At 35.7% G+C, this 22,019-nt stretch overlaps 1 protein-coding gene across 6 annotated transcripts in view; it reads left to right on the top strand.

Annotated features, from left to right (window-relative positions):
* LOC138327829 (protocadherin gamma-A4-like) overlaps positions 1 to 22,019 on the top strand; it is a 40,101-nt gene that overhangs the window by 15,807 nt on the left and 2,275 nt on the right. Inside the window, exons 1-4 of one of the 6 annotated variants that reach the window (XM_069274234.1) lie at positions 140 to 303; positions 476 to 557; positions 14,166 to 16,846; positions 21,624 to 21,777. In XM_069274234.1, the coding sequence (XP_069130335.1) occupies positions 14,237 to 16,846; positions 21,624 to 21,777 (2,764 nt within the window). In that variant the 5' untranslated portion in view covers positions 140 to 303; positions 476 to 557; positions 14,166 to 14,236. Of the gene's footprint in view, positions 1 to 139; positions 304 to 475; positions 558 to 1,514; positions 1,694 to 9,379; positions 9,768 to 10,506; positions 10,731 to 11,978; positions 12,098 to 14,165; positions 16,847 to 21,623; positions 21,778 to 22,019 lie in introns of those variants that run through there. The other 5 variants (XM_069274235.1, XM_069274239.1, XM_069274237.1 and 2 more) reach the window with 5 other exon arrangements.

Here is a 22,019-nt window from a genome sequence, read left to right as displayed (position 1 = left end):
AAGTGAAAAGTCAGTTTTATTGTTTACATTGTAAGGAGTCACAGCTATTGTTGACTTTGTAACTCCCGTTTTTTTGCAGGGACACTGGTTGGTCTGATTTAATGACTTAAAATATCAACAAAACCGTCTTGTCGTATCTATAGCTTGCCAGTGTCGGTGAAGTAACAATACTACCCACTGATTTGCTAGACCCGACCCGCTATAATTTACAAGCAATTTGTTGGCTCTATAATTATACGTGTTGGGTACTGTGGATGGGAGCTGCAATGTTAAAACACATCCCTCTATAGTAAAAATCCCCAGGTGAGTGGTAGCCTTTGTTCCATGTATTCAAGTGTTTCCTGCTATTCTCTGTCGGAAGAGCGATTTAAAAGTTTGTGTTTACTTTTCTACAACAACATTGAAAAGGATTATTCAAAAGGTTTTGCCTTACGCAAACACGCAAAAACTAATGTTTTTCTTGTTGCTATTTCAGGAGACTTGAGAGCGGGCAGACAGTACAAGCCTTATAGATTATCTTGGAACTGAGTCGTCGTCGAGAGACTGACACAATCAAGGTAAGTCTATTAGTTTTATAGATTGTGAGTTAGATATTAGATTTTAATTTTCTTTTTCCAGGTCAATATATTATTAGAATTGTTGATATTGATATTGTACCAGGTGTATCCATATTAATTTCTCTGACAGACAGTTTCTCAGTCCACTCATCTGTTCATATATTGGATTCAAGAGTTTTGTAGACCTTGACATTACTTCTCTAGTAATGACAGGATGCAACAACTTAAAAAAAAAATAAAGATCAACATCATGGTTGATTCTTAAAATTAATATTTATACAAAACATTTCACTTGTTGACATTTTGAGTATTGTTAAGTTTCTGTGAAAGGGAGGGAAACGAATGTTCACATTAAAATGGTCACAAATTTTATTTGCTTTAAATCAAATTTTGATACTTTAAATCATTTTGCAAGGGAAGTAATCAGTTTGATTTATTTATATTTCGGAGAAATATTGATAATGTGATTTAATAGGTTTTAGGCATTTAAACCAGAAGTATATATTGTTGGTGAACTTTAATGTAAAGCTGTAAAACCCAATAACAGGAAGCTATTCCAGCAAATTAGCCTCCCCTTTTTATTTTGCAATAAACCTCAGTTTTTTTTTTCTTTAAAATTTTTCCAAAAAACTTTATTTAAAAGAAATTGCTCTGTCATATCCCACCTATTGATGTACCATCATGATATTTTTTCGTGATATTTAAAATTATTCGCACTTCCATTTTGATGACATTGATCAGCTTATATGAGTTGTCAGGTTTCGGGAATTATTGTCTGAAGGTGACATTTAAAATGGGACAGAAAAACTTTAAAACTAGATGCTTTAAAAGATAGAGGTACCTATAACACATTAGTCATTGGCCAAGACGTGTTGACACAGTATTGTCGGAGCCTCACTACCAATAAACGCTCCAAATCACGAAATCTATTGTTTTACGGAAAAAGAGAAGTGAAACTAGATACTTGAGGTTGTGAGAGTAACGGATAACAGTGTTGTCATTTAAATGTGTTGCCTGAACGCGTTAGTGTTAACGGTAAAGTAGATGATTGGTGTAGTATATAGTAGTTGTTCGGTAGTCGGTGATATACATCAGTAGTAAACAGGGGATTACGGGTCTTAGTACACACTCAGAAGGTAAGTCACAACATTTTATTGGAATGAAGAAACATTTTTTTTATTTACAAATTTGAAAAAAAAAAATTAACTCAGCCCTTCATGAATTTTTTGAATTAATTATTATTACTTTACAAAATGATAAATATGTCTTTTCATTTTTACTTTACAAAACAGCCAAATTGTCATCTTTTTTTTATTTTTTTTTTATTATTGCTTTTACAAAGCAATCAACTGAAAAGGTAATTTATAAAAATAATTTAGTTACAGTTTTTAATTGTCTGGATTTATCGTTTTCAAAAATTCATTATTTTCTTTTTCCGTGTTTATTTTGTGTTTGCAATGTTGTTTTCTATAATATATTGAATCATTCATGAAGGAGACTTAATGTTTGCATGGTAACAACTGATAATATGTAATACAGTACAACAAAACGGCGGATGTAGATTTTTATTGATATTGTACATGGTTACCTGTACAGGTGAGACATAGCTAACACCAGTCTTCATTGATTGGTCTGTACTCTTACTTAGTAATGGTGAATAGGGAGCAGGCTCGGCCCCTAAGGTAATATCAGGTATCTTGGGGCCACAGCCATTTCCCCTGGTTTTATTGCTACTGGGTTTTTTGTATTCCTGAGCCATCTGTCATGGCGAGGGTTTACAATCGTATCTTAATTACACATGATATGGCACTAAAACCTCCACTACTTTATACTTAATACAGGTGCACAAGACCTGTAAATTACTTCATTGTGATTTTAATCTCGTCAATGAGTGTTAAAATCATTCAGATTTTATGCATCATGAAAAAATATGCACATTTCTTCGGTTTGCGCTTTCAGTATAGTCTGGAGTAGTATAGTCTGGAGTACGATGGTGTGTTTGGCAGGGAGATATTCACTAGCTATGATCCGAGTGAGATTCTAACTGGCAGACTTGTATTGTCTGTATACATGTAAATCAGATGAAAATCAACACTTGATTAGGTTCACTGTTTTCAGCCTGTTCAATAATTCTTTAAAATGGTGTAAAATAAAGTGCATTGATGACTTCATCCCAAAAATGTGACCTCACACTTCACCCCTGTCACCCTAAAGGTTTGACCGGATTTAGGGGTTAGGGTTGACAGAAATTATTTTATTGGACCTCACAATTAATTTGATGGATTTTAGACTGATCTTCTTCTAGAAAAGTGCTCTCAATCCGGTTTTCTAAAGTGAAAGTAGCGGCAAGTCGCCAACTCGCTTTTACCACCGGTATGAAAATTCGCGGATGACCGATCACTAATTGTCGTGTGCTAGTCCTCGAAGCGTATCAGAGGTATGATCTATAGGGTATCTATTATTGCTAATGTCCATCACGAATGTCCAGTTAAAGGTGATTAGGACTGACCACTTAGACATATGCAGCTGTAAATTCGACATTCAGTGTCAGTTACTTTCTAAGTACCATCATCATGTATGAAATCATTGTCTTGGATTTTTTATGGTTCATTTTTTCCTTGGTAACAGACGAGTTCCCATGGTAATTGAAGTCCAAGGAGGGATACATTTCAAGCAATTTCCTCCTGTATTTCATTTTAAAAGATTAGTATCGACTATTCCACGGTCTCCCATTTCTCGTTTTTCTTCTACATATTATTATTAAGACACCATATACCTAGGGCAACTCTGATCTGTACCATCAAGCTAAATATCTCCTCTATTAGCTAGATATCAGAATATTTTTCTGCTGCAGTTTTCACACACATAAAAGTGAACATATCTCTTTGATCAGTCTGATAAATGTTAATCTATTTCTAAATCATATTATAATTTTCTAAACATTTTTTTAATCTATTGAAATTCTCAACTTCCCATTTTGATAATCTGATTTTGTGCAGCTATTAAGACCTGTACAGGTGTGCTCTGCTGATCTAGATTTTAATTTCTACATCCCACTCTAGTTTTTATTAATCTTTCATACCTGAAGACATTTTAAAAACAGTGTTGAGTTTTTGCATGGAAACAAAGATAATAGAGCATGCTGATTGGTGATTTGGGTACAATCATAGCAAGTCTAGCCTGTTCTAATTAATTAGACAATAAAAAATTAAAATGTTTCATGCTAAGATGTATGTATTTGAGGAAGCTACCTGAGTTTATGAAACATTGATCTATATTTTGGTATTAGCTGACCTATATTTTGGTATATTAGCTGACCTATATTTTGGTATTAGGGGATGTTTTGTTGCTGTCAGTATAATTTGTATATTGTCTTGTGGTACATGTATACCTGCGGTGGTGTCCACAGCCTGTTCTATTGAATTATTCAGTATGACCAGATGGGACGATGTTTTCAGTTTGACGGCACACATATACAACAGGCTTTATAGAAATTTTCAGGTTTAAAAAAAGAAGATTTTATCAGGACTTTGTTAAAAAAATAATAATGATAATAGTAAAATACATGCACACATGTGATAAAGTATAACTGCCATATTTGACCCAAAATGCACACCACAATTCATTATGATTTTATTTGTACTAGTAATGCAGTATAAAATTACAACCCAAAACAATGAAAGCAAAAAATCTAAATATATTTAACGCTTTGTAAAAATAAAAATGTAATAATTGATAACTGTAATCATTTCTTTGTAAATATGAAAATGTAATAATTGATAACTGTAATTAATTCTTGCACTTGTGATGATGTACGTGAAAAAATTGAAAAACATGAAATTGTTGATCAAATCTTATAACCCTTTATCTATTTATTGACTTATTTATATATTCAATTTTTTGCTAGGGTCTTGGATGCTTTTTTTTGTCAATAACGTTAACAAGTTTTCCAGAGCTCAACATCTATATGGAGTACAATCTCATGAGTTTTGATTGTAATATTTTGGTTTGACCTTCAACTTCAAATATGGCAATGACTGGATACATAAAAACAATAATTGTATAAAAATTTAATGTTTTCCCATCACCCCCGGAGATGTAGTAGTACGGTTATATATTGGTGGTAGTCATGACATCAGTATACAGCCTCGGAGAAAAGACCTATCTATAATGGTCCTGATAAGCTGGTGTCATCACAACCATGTGTAGGTATATATCTTAATTATGACAAGCTTATGTATACATTTGTTTGTTATCATGTCTGTGAAATTGACAAATATTGAGCGGTGCGAGATAGCAACCATTCAGAGAGTGACAGACATGTTTATCAAGACACAAAAGAGGAGATAATGTAAAATAACCACCGTATTAGTCTTGGGTCTATCTTTGTACCCGCAGCCACCAGGTATTAGTTTCGAGACTATCTTTGTCCCCACAGCCACCACGATATTAGTTTCGAGACTATCTTTGTCCCCGCGGCCACGCCTTCCTGTGTGATAGGGATAAAGATAACTGTTAATGAAATACTTCTACCTCCAGCTCTTCTCAGGGTCAGAAATTATTTAATTAGATTATTCTGTAACCTATCTGGCCAAAAACTTGTACAGACAAATAACTTCTTCGATACCATTAAACCTAAATGACAAAGTAAACATGTGATATAATTCAGATTCTTTCATACAAAGAGCTCTGCTGCATCTTAATTGACTTGTATATATTCTATTTTTTCAGTGTTTATCTGTAGTACAATTTTTTTGTCCAGAAATAAACCTCAATTTTTTTTTAAATTTAAAATTTATGAATTTTAAAGTTTAAAGAGGTTTATTTTGATTTCTTTGAATGATTTAAATATATTCTCTTAATTCAGATTTTATTAATTCAGTTTTATAATTCTTTTAAGAATTGAGAATTTAATGAAATGTTAACTTAGGAAAACATACAACAATTGATCAGGATTATTGTTGTCAATTAATGTATAAAATGTATGACCCTGAAACTGTTTGACCTTGAGTATAATTGATGTATATGATATTATGATATACAGACCTATATACTGGGTGTATGTGTGTGACACACGTAAAACACAGGCTCAGAATGAATATTTAATGTGATGACTGAGGATACAGGCCATTGTAATGTGATATGGTGGCTAAAATAAACCTAAGTGTGGGTTAATTGTGTCAAAACACAACACAATGGAGTAACGATTCCAACACTGTGGATTGTTAGGTACACACACACTAATACAGATAACTGGTTTATTGTTATTTCATAAAACAAATGTTATAAAATGGGTACAAGTACTCGGGTATACATGCAAGGAGTTTTAGTATCCAAATAATTTATTGTGAAAAAAAAAAAAAGTTAAATGTCAATACGATTGGATATCAAGTATAGTCTATCTTTGTCCAAGGAGTTTTAGTATCCAAATAATTTATTGTGAAAAAAAAAAAGTTAAATGTCAATACGATTGGATATCAAGTATAGTCTATCTTTGTCCAAGGAGTTTTGAGGAATCAGCAAATGAAACAATATTTTCGGTACGTGACATGATACAAAATGTTTATAGAAATGTTAAAAGTACAATTGCCAAATTGCTTTCCTGATTTTTTCCATTACTTGATTAAAACAATTGTTATAGCAGAACTGGTAAACTTTGGTACTTTCTGTTTGGCTACACGCGAGGGATTTTTTGCACTAAAATGTGATTCAGGTAATTAGCGTAAATTCCCCCCCATGTCAATTTTCATGTTAACAAATCTGGGTACAATATAGATGTTTTAGAGGGAGATTAAGTATAGCAGTCAGACTCATGGCTTGATGTCTTGATGTTATGTTCAGTTATGTCCGAGATCCATGCTGTTGGTTTATTTTTTAACGTAATCAAGGAAGTTGCATGATCACCCTGTCTAAGTAAGTTATACCTGAATAGCTTCAGTCAATAACGTCTATAAAAGCTAACATCTTTGGTAAAAACTTGATAGTTTTTATGTCCTGATAAAAGCATCAACCTTTAGAGATGTATGTATGACATCAATAATATCTGTGTACAAGATTGAAGGCTATTAAGAAATTTACCTATAATAGATTTAGAAATACAAAATATATACAAAAAGATGAAGAAAATCATTATATAATTACTGTCTATTTGAGACATATTATATATCTTCATTCTGGCTATATATACCTGTACATTGTATATATATCCATTTAAGTGTATTTTGCTTGCTGTGGTTAAATCTGCATAAGTTGAAAAAATTGTGACTTTCTAGAACTTTCCGAAGACATCCTTAAGGGCTAAATGTCAAGGTCACTTATGCAAAATTATTTGAATTAAGGTCAAGGCCATGTCAATCTTGAGTTATGTTGATTAAGCTTTAACTTCATAAAATACTTTGATACTTAAGTTGTTTTCGGTGCCTGGTAAATAAGGTCAAGTTTGAATCTTAATAAAAAAGTACATCTATTTTCTTTGCGTCAAACTAATACATTAGTCCTTCCAGTAAGGATAATCTAGTTCTGTGTAAATCGGGCTCTATATTTGTTAGTAGCAGCCATAGAAGTAATTTATATAAGGCAATAAAAGTAGAAAATGGCTGTGTTTATCTTCAGTAAATTAACTGCCAATAAAATGAGTGTCCTGATGAGATCTGTTTCTGATATTACCTGAGATTGAAGTCTTAATTAGAAGGATTGCGAGATGTTGTGGTTGGGATTAATTATATAGATGTAATCAGTCGGATATATATTTACAGTTAAATGATCTGGCACGTGTTGTAAAATAGACATCCTTAATTCTCATTCTACATCAAACGCCACTATCCTAGTACCTATACGGGTCATCAACGAATGTTAATCTCGATCCCTCGGTCTTGGGTTTTTGTAAAGCTACGGGTCATCAATGACCGCTAATGTCCGATGTCTTTGGTCCTGGGTACTGGTAATGATATGGGTCATGAGTAACCGTTAATGTCCGATGTCCCCATCCTTCATCTGTCTTAATGGCCTTCGCCTCGGTTGATTATGTTCTGTAAATTAGTCGCTATATGATATTTGTAAAGATACAGCCAAATGATATAAAATGATAAGGAAATATTCTTAAACATGCAACTAGTATCAAGGTATAATCTTAAGTACTAGGAAAACCAGCATTACTACAATAAGCATAGGATATTAGTAATAATGGATAATGTATACACGATATAATTTATATGATAAAAAAATACTTGTAGTCACTTTACGTGGAAGTCAATACATGAAAGCTTAATTTAATAAATCTTATAATACTACCTAGAGCCTGATATGAGATATTTAAATTTTTCTTGTTTACAATCTCTATCTATACTCAATGTATGTGCTTTTTAGTTTATATTTGGGCCTTATTCCTTCCAGCTAATCAATAAAATTGCTGTTCATTGTTTTGTGATATTTTGTGTCATAAAACCTATATTTGTTCTATTGATAATGATTTTTGTATCCTTTTTCTGCTTTTGTTAAAGTACATTATAAATACTTTACCAATGAGAAATTCATATTTATCTGTGATTCTCAATTCCTATAGCAGACCAGTAGCCATGGCGATTTGTAATCAGAACTATAGTTTATTTTGACAGTTGATTTGTCGATTTGAGAACAGGATTTGATTGAAGGTTTATGGGTTTAACACATAAACCCACTCGAGACACATAACTTCCGCATGGCTTGTCCCCATCAGCAAATACTCCTTTCCAATAAAACTACTCGGCCACGTAAACACTCTTTCCTATTGGAAAAAAAGCTATTTAGCGTAATATTATGGTAGCGGGATCCTATGGAATATGCCTGTAGAAAGCTCACTTCCTCGGCTTCTAAGTCTGTGTTCATTTTTTAGTAGAATGCACACGTACATATTAATAGCGACTGAAGCAATACATGCTGATTGGCTCTTGTGGTTTCTGTTTTTATCTTTGTCTGGCTGGTAGAACCTGGTAGTACCTGCTCAATCTCAGATGCAATTTAATCAATACATAATTTATTTTATGGATAATAAATTAAAATCCATTCCATATCTTTCCCTTTAAGGCAGATTTATTCTCAAAGACAATGTCGGCCACTAACCAGTCGGGATGATAATGGTAGGTTTTATGTCGGGTTATCGCAATCCCTCGATTTAAGACCGATATCTTACACGATTCAATGCTTATGGTAATGGAGAACTAGTGAATCATGAATTTCTTATTATCCATCTTAATTAGATTTACATAATGATTCCATTAGACTTCGTAGCTTACCTCAGCTCTCAACCGTCGCTCTTCTACACTATTTCTTCGTCTTTTCAGAATTTTTTTCAATAAGATTAATCATTATGGGAACATTATTGAATTGGAAAAGGTAATTTGATGGAAATCTTTTCAATCGAGCGTTTTTTACTTTTACAACATCTGATAAATGCAAAAGTGTGTAAATTGAAAATGAACTCTATCATTCCGTGTTACGAACTGTGTAAACTCCTATTGAACGATCGTTTACTGATTTATTTACTCTAAATCGAGAAAATTGATGGATGTTTTCATTTTTCTGTAATATTATATATTCTCTATTTGAATATGAAAATGCCACAAGCTAACTTCCTGTGCTTAGTTTACGGAGGAAACAGCCTCATATGCACTGCATTAGTACCTAGTGACTGCCGTTAAGCATGTTTTGGGCCAGCACCTGATTATTGACTAACTCTGATACCCGAGGCCTTGTTGTCTTAACAAATGGACTATACACAAATCTGTTGGCCACTGAATGATGGATTTGACTTGAAGATGACATAGGTTGTATTGAGGGATAATCTACTGTGTCAATACGGTCCCTGCCTGAAGAGGTCAGGACTATACAGGGACTATGTACTGTTAGTAACCTCCCTAAATCCTTATGTCAACACCTCATTTGGGCTTTCAACAGTTTTGTAATAAGCTTCACCCAGAGTTTTAAAATGGAAACAAACACGTTGGAGGAGAGTGTCCTCAATAATATACTTACGGCTCCTCAAACCGAGTTTGGTATAATTATTACAACATGTTCACCGAGATTGACACTATATAAGACTGATACAGGACGCTTATCATCTTGTTTGTTTGGATTATTGTACGAGAACTGAGCGTTGTTTCTGAGCGGATGTCAGTAGAAAGTGTAGCTAAAGCAAGCACGGAAATGTTTTTGTGTCTCGGAAGATTACGGCCTGTGAGTATTACTGTTAGGGACTTTAAGGTTTAGTTAAAAAGTCATTGTATATTATTTTCAGCAGGGCTAACACAGGTAAACAAATTATGTTAATTTAATGGCAGTCTTTGTAAAGATCTCTTAAAAATTTTATCAATTAAACAATAGCTAATTAAGTCATTAAGTGGACCATAGGTGTGTAGTAATCGCATATACCAAAATAACACAGACTTGAATAGTTTTTGAAAGGTAAACATTATTAATTATTAATCTGAAATGTTTTGTTTTAAAAAAAACATATTAATTAAACAGTAGCCAAATCAATTTCCAAATGTTTTCTGTTTTGCAATAGTATCATATGTCCTAATGGAAGACTTAAATCATTTTCGAAAGTTTTATCAATTAAAAACCCAGTTTTTACATATATCTCACAAAGATTTTCTTTTACAAATCATTACCGTACAGACACCTAATTAAACAGAAGCATTACAATTAATTAGTCAGTTACATCTTTAAAATGACATCTTATTTACACCTGAGTTAAGACATGTTTTGATATATGATTAATAAATTGTGAAATCATCCATAATAAAGACATATTGTTGGAGATTTAGAAGTACGGCGGATGTTTGTGCATGTCCCCCTATAAAGTAGGCGAAGGTAGAAGAGGGTGACTCAGGCCATGTTCTCCAAGTATTTGAATAGTGGAGGAAAGTAAAGAAAAGACACACTGAGCTAGAAATTTACATAACACACATCTACAAGGACGTAACTGGGGCTTAACCGAGGGGACGGGGGAGGAGTGTCGTGTCGAGTCAGGGTATAGTCCGAAACTCAAACAGTGTACTCGGGCCGCTGAGGACACTGGTCAGTCCACTAGTACGGCCACGACTGGACACAACGTGTATACAAATAATGGTGCCTTATTAACCATGGAACAAACTCGTTATAATTACAGCGAGGGAACTGACGAGGGAAATTCAGGTAATGTTCTTATCTTTTAGAGTGTAGGTGATTTATGGGGCTGATCGTAAACTGGTTTGTTAAGGATCTGGAGAGCATGTACAAATAATGTTTTAGCGGCAAACTGATGTTGAATAGGGTAGGAACAAATATCATTGAAGTTTATAGATTTTACATTTTTTTTCTTTAATGCAATAACCAAAATATTGAAATATTGAATGGAAACATATTGAATGGAAAATAATGGACCTGTAATAGGTGTTGTTTTCACAAAATACTTGATTGATGGATGCAAATGTAAATTAATTATTGTAAATTTCAAATTCAAACATTGGCTGGTATAGAATTAGTCACCTGATAAAATTACAGGACAAATTTGATTTACTCATGACCTCAGCTCTGTTTTGTCTATCTCGTTGAATAATGACAGATATTGGAGTGACACGTTTGTGTCAACAAACGATAGTTACAGTGTTAGTCTCAGTCGAGCTGGTACCATTATGTTATTTATTTTTTAAAATAAAAAAAAAAAAATGGTACGATGTGAAGGACACGCATTATGCAATTTTAATACAAACCCAACAATAATTTTTCACTAGGACAAATTTTGTATAACGAATCAACAAGTGTTGTAGTTTACTAGGACATGCAGACTTGCACTGTACCGTGTGTAGTTTACTAGGACATTCAGACTTGCACTGTACCGTGTGTAGTTTACTAGGACATGCAGACTTGCACTGTACCGTGTGTAGTTTACTAGGACATGCAGACTTGCACTGTACCGTGTGTAGTTTACTAGGACATGCAGACTTGCACTGTACCGTGTGTAGTTTACTAGGACATGCAGACTTGCACTGTACCGTGTGTAGTTTACTAGGACATGCAGACTTGCACTGTACCGTGTGTAGTTTACTAGGACATGCAGACTTGCACTGTACCGTGTGTAGTTTACTAGGACATGCAGACTTGCACGTACCGTGTGTAGTTTACTAGGACATGCAGACTTGCACTGTACCGTGTGTAGTTTACTAGGACATGCAGACTTGCACTGTACCGTGTGTAGTTTACTAGGACATGCAGACTTGCACTGTACCTGTGTAGTTTACTAGGACATAGACTTGCACTGTACCGTGTGTAGTTTACTAGGACATGCAGACTTGCACTGTACCGTGTGTAGTTTACTAGGACATGCAGACTGCACTGTACCGTGTGTAGTTTACTAGGACATGCAGACTTGCACTGTACCGTGTGTAGTGTTAGTTTACTAGTAGACTTGCACTGTACCGTGTGTAGTTTACTAGGACATGCAGACTTGCACTGTACCGTGTGTAGTTTACTAGGACATGCAGACTTGCACTGTACCGTGTGAAATCATGATATCCACCAAGGTAAAGTTCTTCCTAATTTAAGTGCATTTTCAAATATCTTCATAGCGTTAAAATTAAGATAATTTGCATGCTAATTCTAAAAAAGACATTATACATATAATTGATACATTTTCATAATTGTATGAAAGGTTTTAAATGATACACAGAAAATACAACAATAAAAGATATACTATAAGATAAGGAAATTATAATCAGGAAAATGAAATATTACAATAAAAGTGTTTTTACATATATAAGGATATAACCTTCAGTTAAACAAACAGTGGCGATTGAAGGACGTTAGTATCGTAATACACAGGTGTAGTAATATATTGTGTCACGTCTTATCACATCATGTTATGTCAACATGCTATCCTTTCAGTCCGACACAAAAGAAAATACAAAAATATCAATTGAACGACTATATATTGTAATAATTGTTACTTGGTTACATGATGAGCATTGTGTATCTATTGATATCTCCAGGTGTATCTTTGTACAGCATCTTGGCTGAGCAGACATTGTGTCAGCTTGTCAATTGATTGGGTTCGCTCATCGCTCATGATGGCTGAGAAATAGATTTTGTCTGATGTATTTTTACTGACTGAGAAATAGATTTGTTTGCCATATTTTCATTAACCGAAGACTTCCCAAATCAATATACATGTAGTACGAGATATATATTCTCATTCTCATTACTGGTCCATGCTCATTGTCAAAATTTCATCAAAATCTAATCGATCAAGCTGTATTTTCTTTCTTATAAAAATCTGATGATGATGATTTAGATGATGTTGATAATAATGATGATGATGATGATACTAACAAATTTTAAGAGTCTAAGAATTATGATAATGATGATGATGATGATGATAATGATTAAGATGATGATGTAAATTAGGATTTAGATGATGATGATAATAATGATGATGAAAATAACAAATATGAAGAGTCTAAGAATGATGATATATACTAATTAGGATTTAGAGGATGATGATGATGATGGTGATGAAACTCTGTATGATAACTTTTGTGAAATATATATATTCTTCAAAGAAATTAATAAGCTATCAATAAGTAAACTGAAACTTATATGTTTGTAAATGTCCTTCAATGTAGATGTTTGTATTAGCCAAACTCTAATAAGCTATCTATATCAAACTCTGATAAAGTCAACAAGTCAATATCGGGTCAACTTTTATATAAGCTCTATATCAAACAAGTTATTAGAAATAAGAAAGTTACCAGGTAAACAGTTTACATAAGGAGAGATACACCAGATATATGGACAGCTCGTTAAGGTACCTAGACAGCTCGTTAAGGTGTTGGTACAACTTGTTATGTACGCTGATGATAACGATGTTTGGAGATGTTTCTCCGAAAACAGAGTAACAGTATACGTTCGTTCGCAGTCTTAAGGCTACTGATAAGGAAAATGGGGATCTCTTTTGTCCTTGAAGCATTGTTATATTGATGTCATAAATTTATCTGTTTTTTTTTATTGATTTTATAAAAGGTATTAATTCCATAAAGAAAGTCAGTCAGTCAAACTGATAAGAGATTGGGGTCCACAGGAGGGGGGGGGATCAAAGCAGGATGTGTGTTTATTGGGGGTCTACAACAGGAAGAGGGGTATTGTAGGGGTCCATAACAAGGGAAAGATCAATGTAGGGTCTATTAATGGGGAATCCAAAACATGAGTCTATCATGGGAGTGTGTTTTTTGTGCTGAATCATCATTTTGAGAGCAGGAGGCTCAAACTTGGTTTGGTTTGGTTTTATTAGTTTAATTTCCTATTAAATTTTGTTGGTGGAGGAAAGCTAGAGTACCCGGAGAAAAACCACCGACCAGCAGTCAGTACCTGGCAACTGCCTCACATGGGATTCAAACTCGCGACCCAGAGGTGGAGGGCTTGTGGTAATATGTGGAAACATCTTAACCACTCGGCCGCTGCGGCCTCAAACTTGGCAATCCTAGTAACAGTGTTTGGTATTGAACTTTACAGTAAGGTTTAGGGCTAATTATAAAGCTTTAGAAATGTGAATACAGCCATATCAGTAAATGTTATTTGTTTTTTCGTATATTTCAGATTGTATGATTGGTGGATCTTGGTAGTGATGTCACCAGAACTGACCAATCAGAGTAGTGAACAGTAACAGGATGATCGTCCACGTGATACTAGTGAGTGCCGTCATTGCTGCGGTGTTGGGCCAAAATGCAGACTTTAAATACACCCTGTTGGAGGAACAAGCAAATGGAACTGTCGTCGGTAACATTGCATCTGATGTCCGGCCAGTTATTGATGTGACGGACTCAGTATTTAATCAGCTTCGGTATCAACTCCTCACAGAAGGAAACGTTTATGCCAAATTGTTCTCTCTCAACGAACAGAGTGGTAGTTTGGCAGCAACAAAGATTGACCGAGAGAATGTATGTCCAGATGAGAAAATTTGTGATCTTCGTTTGTCTATTGCTATTTTTAAAGATGACCCCAATAATCCAGATTTAATTAAATTACTTCTTATTGATGTTACGATCCAAGACATAAACGATCACCCGCCACTCTTCTCTCCGTCCGAGGTAGTCGTCTCCGTGTCGGAAACTGTCAACATTGGCTACATTATACCTATCGATGAGGCGACAGACCAGGACAGTGGGTCCAACAACTCGGTACAAACATATGAGTTTGTAACTGTTCAGGATGTGTTCCGGCTAAAATATCCTTCAGATGATAACGACGTTCCGACTGTAGAAATTGAGGTCAACCAACTTTTGAATTATGAAATGGTTAAGTATTACCAGTTGGAGATAGTAGCTAAAGATGGTGGATCACCGCAGAAGAGCGGCAGTGTTACAATCCACATCAACGTACTGGACGAGAACGACAACGCCCCGGAGTTTACCAAGCCTGAATACAAGGCTACAACAGTGGAGAACCGAGGCAATGGTGTGGTGGTTACCCAGGTAACGGCCCGGGACTTAGACTCGGGTGACAAGGGCACTGTGTCGTACATGTTTAATCCAAGCTCCATACCCAGTGTGTTCGGTATTAATGACACGACTGGGGAGATATTCGTTACTGGACTGATTGATTACGAGGCTGAGCAGAGTTTCTCCTTTTTCGTTCAAGCTGTGGACGGTGGAGTCCAGCCGAGATCCTCATCCGCGTTGGTGGTCATCACTGTCACAGATGTCAACGATAACGCACCGCAGGTCAATATCAACCTGCCCCCTGGTGGTGAGGTGATTTTGGAGGATGCAGAACCTGGACGTTACATTGCCAATGTAGCTGTGTCTGATCCTGACAGTGGGGCGTTTGGTAATGTGACGTGTCAACTAAACAGTGATTACTTTAAGATGGACACGTTGTATATCAACATGTACAAGGTGACTTTAAAACAGAAGCTAGACCGAGAGGACCGGGCCGTACACAATGTAAGCGTGGTCTGTTCTGACGGAGGATCACCCAACCTTGTCTCCATCACAAGTTTCCTCATTCATGTTGGTGACATCAACGACAACTCACCTGTCTTCAAACACACACAGTACAACGCATCAATTTACGAAAATAATCAGGTGGGTGCTCCAGTCACCATAGTAACAGCCACGGATTCAGATGAAGGAGAGAACAGCAGAGTAACGTACAGTCTGTCTAGGAATGAAGATGACTTTTTCTCTATCAATGTTGATTCTGGAGTGATCAGTGCTAATGTTGTGTTTGATAGAGAGACAAATTCCCACCAGGAGATAGAGGTAGTAGCAACAGACAATAACGCTGTAACAAAGTACAGCGCCACGGCAACCGTTGTGGTCACCATCCTTGATATCAACGACAACCAGCCATCATTCTCACAGGAAGTCTACACATTCACTGTCCAGGAGAACCAAGCTCCTGGCACTGTGATTGGTCAAATATTTGCCTACGATAAAGACAGTGATGCTAACGGAAACATCCTCTTCCCTCCAACTCACCCCTACACTAGTATCTTTGAGATTATTCAAAACACAGGACAGATTCAGACAAAAGTCGTGCTCGACCGTGAGACTCAGGGACTCTACGACTTCCACGTGACAGCACAGGACAATGGCCAGCCGTCCCTACAGACCACCACTAACATCGTGATCATTGTAGAGGATGTTAACGACAATGTTCCAAACGTAACATTCCCTACCAGTCAGAACAACACCGTCACTATCATGCCTGGTAAATCCCGGGGTGCCATAGTTACCAAGGTAATGGCTTCAGACCCAGACCAAGGTGTAAATTCGGAACTTTCCTATGTAGTAATGAAGGGTGCGAGTAGTTTGTTCTACATCAACAACAAGACTGGTGTGATCAGCCTGGGACAGGATCTCACTGAGGGCCATATTGGGACATATGCCATACTGCTGGCTGTCCAGGACGCAGGCACACCCAGTCAGACGACCTGGTCCGACCTGGTGATCATTGTCAGTAATCCTAACGCCAATAAGAATGTTATAATCGTGATCGCTGTGATATCCGTCACTGTAACTCTGTCTCTTGGTATGATCATCATGATTTGTCTCATTCGGCGTCAGGATGCTAAATCGTTTGACAAAGGGGATGGCAAATTGACAGACCATAAAAAGAAGTTTGTAATGGACTGGCTACATTGTCTGTCGACTTCCACAAGAGACGTTCATAAACTTGGTAACGACAGGTCTGATGTGCAGCTCCATCGTCCCACCGATCTGAAACCGATTTGTTCCAATGACAGCACAGCCTCAGAGGGCAGTCAGGATTGTAAGGTAAGGCTCAGCTCCAGTCTATTGTTTATAACTTATCTTACTTTGATCCTTGAAACAAGTACAAGAACTAGGTTCTCATGACAAGCATCAGTTCTTTTGGGTTTGACCTTTGTCTGATTTTGCTTCCACACGACCAACATTTTTCCTGGATCAGATCACTGTATTATAATTCATCAAAAAAATTCTTAATTATTTTTTATTAGGGCCCAATGGTCAGTTTGGGCTCTGTATAATCATTTACAGTTTTTAACCAGGGGAGATTATCTGAAATAAAATTGATGCCTTGAGTTCTCTACACCTAGAAATCAGAAGCCTTTATCCCTGGGAAACACCAGACATTTGACAGCAACTTGTGTGACATTTTGATTAACACTGATATGACAGGGTAGCAGTGTAGATATAGATGTTAGAAAAGCAGCAGAGTGGTCATAATCAGATATAGACATGGAGGGAGAGGGGAGGGGGAAGGCGGAGGGGGAGAGGGGGAGGGAAGTGGGTAGATCAGTAAACCTACAGTCATCTGCTAAATAAAGGGATATATAGAGATGTAGGCAGAGGGGAGGGAAGTAGGTAGACCAGTAAAACCAGAGATGTATATAGGGAAGAGGGGAATATAGAGATGTAGGAGAGGGGATATATGTAGTAGATGTAGGGAGAGGGATATAGAGATGTAGGGAGAGGGGATATAGAGATGTAGGGAGAGGGGATATAGAGATGTAGGGAGAGGGGATATAGAGATGTAGGGAGAGGGGATATAGAGATGTAGGGAGAGGGGATATAGAGATGTAGGGAGAGGGGATATAGAGATGTAGGGAGAGGGGATATAGAGATGTAGGGAGAGGGGATATAGAGATGTAGGGAGAGGGGATATAGAGAGATGTAGGGAGAGAGGGGATATAGAGATGTAGGGAGAGGGGATATAGAGATGTAGGGAGAGGGGATATAGAGATGTAGGGAGAGGGGATATAGAGATGTAGGGAAAGGGGATATAGAGATGTAGGGAGAGGGGATATAGAGATGTAGGGAAAGGGGATATAGAGATGTAGGGAGCGGGGATGATGTCTATATAGATGTAACACCAACCAGTAGAGCGATCACTTAAATTACATGTAGATCCTGATGAGGTAGAGAGATAGATTTGATGATCACTGGTGCTCATCCCCCTCCCAGGATATGACAATCATCTCAGGTATTCTGATACACCCAGGTACTTTCTGAATTATAAATATTTCATTTTTTAATTAAAATTTCAGTCCAGACGTTAGTGCATCCACTGTTATCACTTCTCACTGATGCATCATATTTTAAACTTGTTTTGAATTTTCAATGGTGAATTTTATAAAACCTGATTATCATAAGTTAATCGTTGATGAAAGATATTCCTTATTCACACTTGATTGTGTGTGTGAACAAAGACATCATTAAGATATCATACAGGTGTGTATACCTCTATATATGATACAGGTGTGTATATCTGTACATCAATTTACATCCAACATCATTTTCAGGTGAATCATCTCCAAAAACATATATAGCTTTTAACTTTTAAAAGCTTTATCTCTTAGGGTAATTTTTGTGAATTTATCATTATTCAAAAATCTTCTGTTGAAAGTTATTTATGAAGTAAAAAAGCGAAATGATTCATTTTAGTTCTGAATAGTGCCTTTGTTGATTGATGCTTTTGTTGTTGTAATTAGAAGCTTATACAATATTGATGTAAAAAGTAAATGGTCTCTGCTAGAATATTAATGATTTTTGAAAAATAAAGTGATACTTTAATTCCTTGATATCAAGGTTTTAAAACAAGGGATAGGTAATTCTGTTTTGAAATTTACACATTTTTTTTTCAAAGATGAAGTGATAATTTTATTTTTGAAATCAAGGTTTTCAAACAAAGGGGAGATAATTCTGTTTCAGATTTTAAACATTTTTTTTTGTTTATGAAAAAAAAGAAAGATAAATGTAGAAGACTTGTAGGAAGTGTATAAGAGACTTAAAATGACAGATGACTTTTTGCAATAGTGGTGTAGCGTGTGACAATGAGGAATTTAGATGGTCAAGTATATGGTGTCAGTTCTCTGTAGACCGTAGAACCAAGCGTACTGTATTGGTGATTTGTGTGAAATCTGTTCTCTTTCATATGATACCTGTTATTATAGGCTTAGGAATTCATCAGTCCACAAAGAGTAGGGCTTTGCAGTCAGATTTTACACTAAATATATGGTTTGATGTGATTCTAGGGGCTTTGTGCTTACATATAGAAAGTAGGTGATGTACCTGAAGTGACCATCTTCTTATTTAATACAAATTATATCTGAGGGAATTTCATTTAAATAAATTTACCCTTAACAGTTTCATGTTTTCTTACTAGAGCAATATTACTTGGAAATGTTTTAAAGTACAAAGTTATAAGAATGTTCAAAATTGATCATAACAACTTTTGAAAATTTTAGTTCTATTGATGAAATGTTTGGAGAAAAAGAAAAAAAAGTTGTACTGAAAATGAATGTACCTGTACGACGTTTATTTAACAAATTTCATTTGGTACATCAACACCACAATAATGTAGTTTCCTTGTTTTGATGAGACTTTAAAAATGACCAAACTTGTAAGAACTTGAGCTGGTGCCAGTCCAAAACACTTTTAGTGTTATAGGTTTTTAACTTGATGGAATAATGGCGTCCAGGAATAATGCTACGGAGATTGTTGGTTTAGGGTTTTAGACTGACCAAAAGGCCTCACACTAGCCAATGGCGGTGAACTCGCTGACCAATGGGTTATAATATAAATGGATTACACATGTCCGTGTTTTCTAGTGCCGTCCATGGGGCCCTGAAAATGGTTATGTCCCGACCTCTTGAGACTTTTAAGCTGAGCTCGTAGATAAAAATATCTTTTAAACTCTAAAACAAATGTTTGATCATGGGATTCCCTTTTTCCTTTCTTGCTAATCTTGACACAGGTAAAACCTTATGACAGTGGAGCTTTGTTCTTGTAACAGGTGAAATGAGTGATGACAAGTGCTAATCTGAAAAAGGCACTTTTAGGGAAATTATTTTATTGTTTTGCTATTTTTACCATAATTTATTTTTCCATTTGGAAATTTTTGCCTGTGTATCTGATGACAGCGAAATAGAAACCTATGTGTGTTTCAATAATATCGCCAGATCTATGATTTTCGGTGTTGAAATTTTAGACACCCCGCCGGAACCCCTTGCAGATTGTACCTGATAACTCTGTATGGATTTCGATTTTAAAATGGCTGAGTTTTGTTTTTAAACGGCTTTATGTAATTGGTGGTATTGAATTTGACAATGCCTTGGGAGGACTAGAACTTCAAACAAGTACTCTACAATTGATCACCGGATGTATAGGACTTTAATATTATTTGTAAATAGATATTGTGTTAGCCTAATAAATCTGCTCTGATATGGCTAATTGTGACCTAGTTGTGTTGGGGATTAGGGAAGCTTTGTATGCTGGAGGGGAGACTTCTGTCTCTCGTCCCTTGGGGGATTTGGTGCACAAATGCAGTGTTTTTGTTTCAAGGCCAAAGTTATAGACAACATTTGACATTCGACAACCGAATTAGATATAGACCAAGTAACTTTGAACTTCTTGTTTTTGCCTTAATTCGGATGTGTGACCTTGGACTTGCAATAAAGATGTCCCTATATGTGACCTTGGCCTTGTAGCTAAATATCTGAGTTCGACCTTGACCTTGTAGCTAAGACATCTTGTCACTAAGACCACCTAGTTTGACTTTGGCCTTGTACCTAAAATGTCCTAATTTGTATATTGGCCTTATAACGGAGACATCCATATTTGATATTGGAAAAGAAACTTTAGTGTTCATGTTTGACATCGGATAAGTATACATACAGAGTTAAGACAGCTTGACCTTGGGATTAAATTGTTTTTGTCAGTTGACATTGGACTCACTAAGACATGTAAATTAGACATTAATCTTGTAAATAGGAAGTCTTATGTGTATAACAAGATTAAAGCTTAGTTTTCAATATACAGTACCAACCATATATGTTTACAATATATAATTAACTTTATTTAAAACCCTCATCGTCAAACGAATTATCAATATAATTATGACAATAATCATTTCTTATGTAATTAACTCTGATGGAAACTGTCATGTGCAGAAAAGGCAGTAAACAACTGACCGATCTAGCCCATGATAACTGTTTGGTGCTATACCGTATCATGATCTGGGAGATTAGTTGTGTAAAATACACTTTGATTACCTGGATGTTTTTGCTCATTTAAGATTTTTCTTTTCTTCCCTTTACCAGAATTACAGGTAGATTCCCACAAGTTCAAAAATTAAATGTAGCAAACAATAAAATATTTTGCTTTAGATGACAGCTCTTTAAATCTCGTCACCGTTTAGTTGACATGCTTGTATTCGTACATTGCACCTGACATTTATTATTTTGGGTTGTTTGGAAGTCACCTGACATTGTTGTTGTTGAAGTGATGTGTTTTGGTCGCGGTCACCTGACTGAACTGCTATCCCATTGTGTAACTGGTATAAAAACGTCCCAATAATACCACAACAATGCCGTACACATCAGTGTCCAATTTATTTCTGTATCTTTAATGCAGCATTTATGACTTGGAATGATACAATAGATTTATTATTTGCGGTTGAGGGGGCAATGTTTACGCTGCGTTAGGTTTGTAGACAGATATTTGTGTCTTGTTATGGACAGCTCGTGTCTGTGTGAGATGGTCTGTAATCCTCTGATCAATATATTTTCAGAATGAATCCAAAGAGAATATTGGGCGAACCGATGAAGACGAGGGATTCGTGGAGACACCAGGTGGTACCCTGTCACATGACAGCGGCCGTGGCGACAGTGTCCGTACACGTCACGACAGCTCCATGAGCCAACAGGAACTGATGGCAAGTCAAGGTCAGTCTTCAAGGTCAAACTTAATGTAACACGTAGAAATTTGGTGACAATTTAATCTGGAAGTCTATGTTGAACTTTATTGGAAACAAAATTTGATAATTGTAAAATTGAATTTCAATAAAATTAAAAAAGGATTAAACAACAGACAATATGTATGTAAGTTATCTCCCAGGGAAGTTTACCTATCATATACTAATGAATAAACCAAGTGAAGTAAAATAAAAAAAAATATTTAAGATAAA

The sequence above is a fragment of the Argopecten irradians genome, chromosome 7 (assembly GCF_041381155.1).
Source record: "Argopecten irradians isolate NY chromosome 7, Ai_NY, whole genome shotgun sequence".
Taxonomy (NCBI): Eukaryota; Metazoa; Mollusca; class Bivalvia; order Pectinida; family Pectinidae; genus Argopecten; species Argopecten irradians.
Note: the sequence above shows the minus strand (reverse complement) of the source record. Positions and strands in the feature narration are given on the sequence as shown.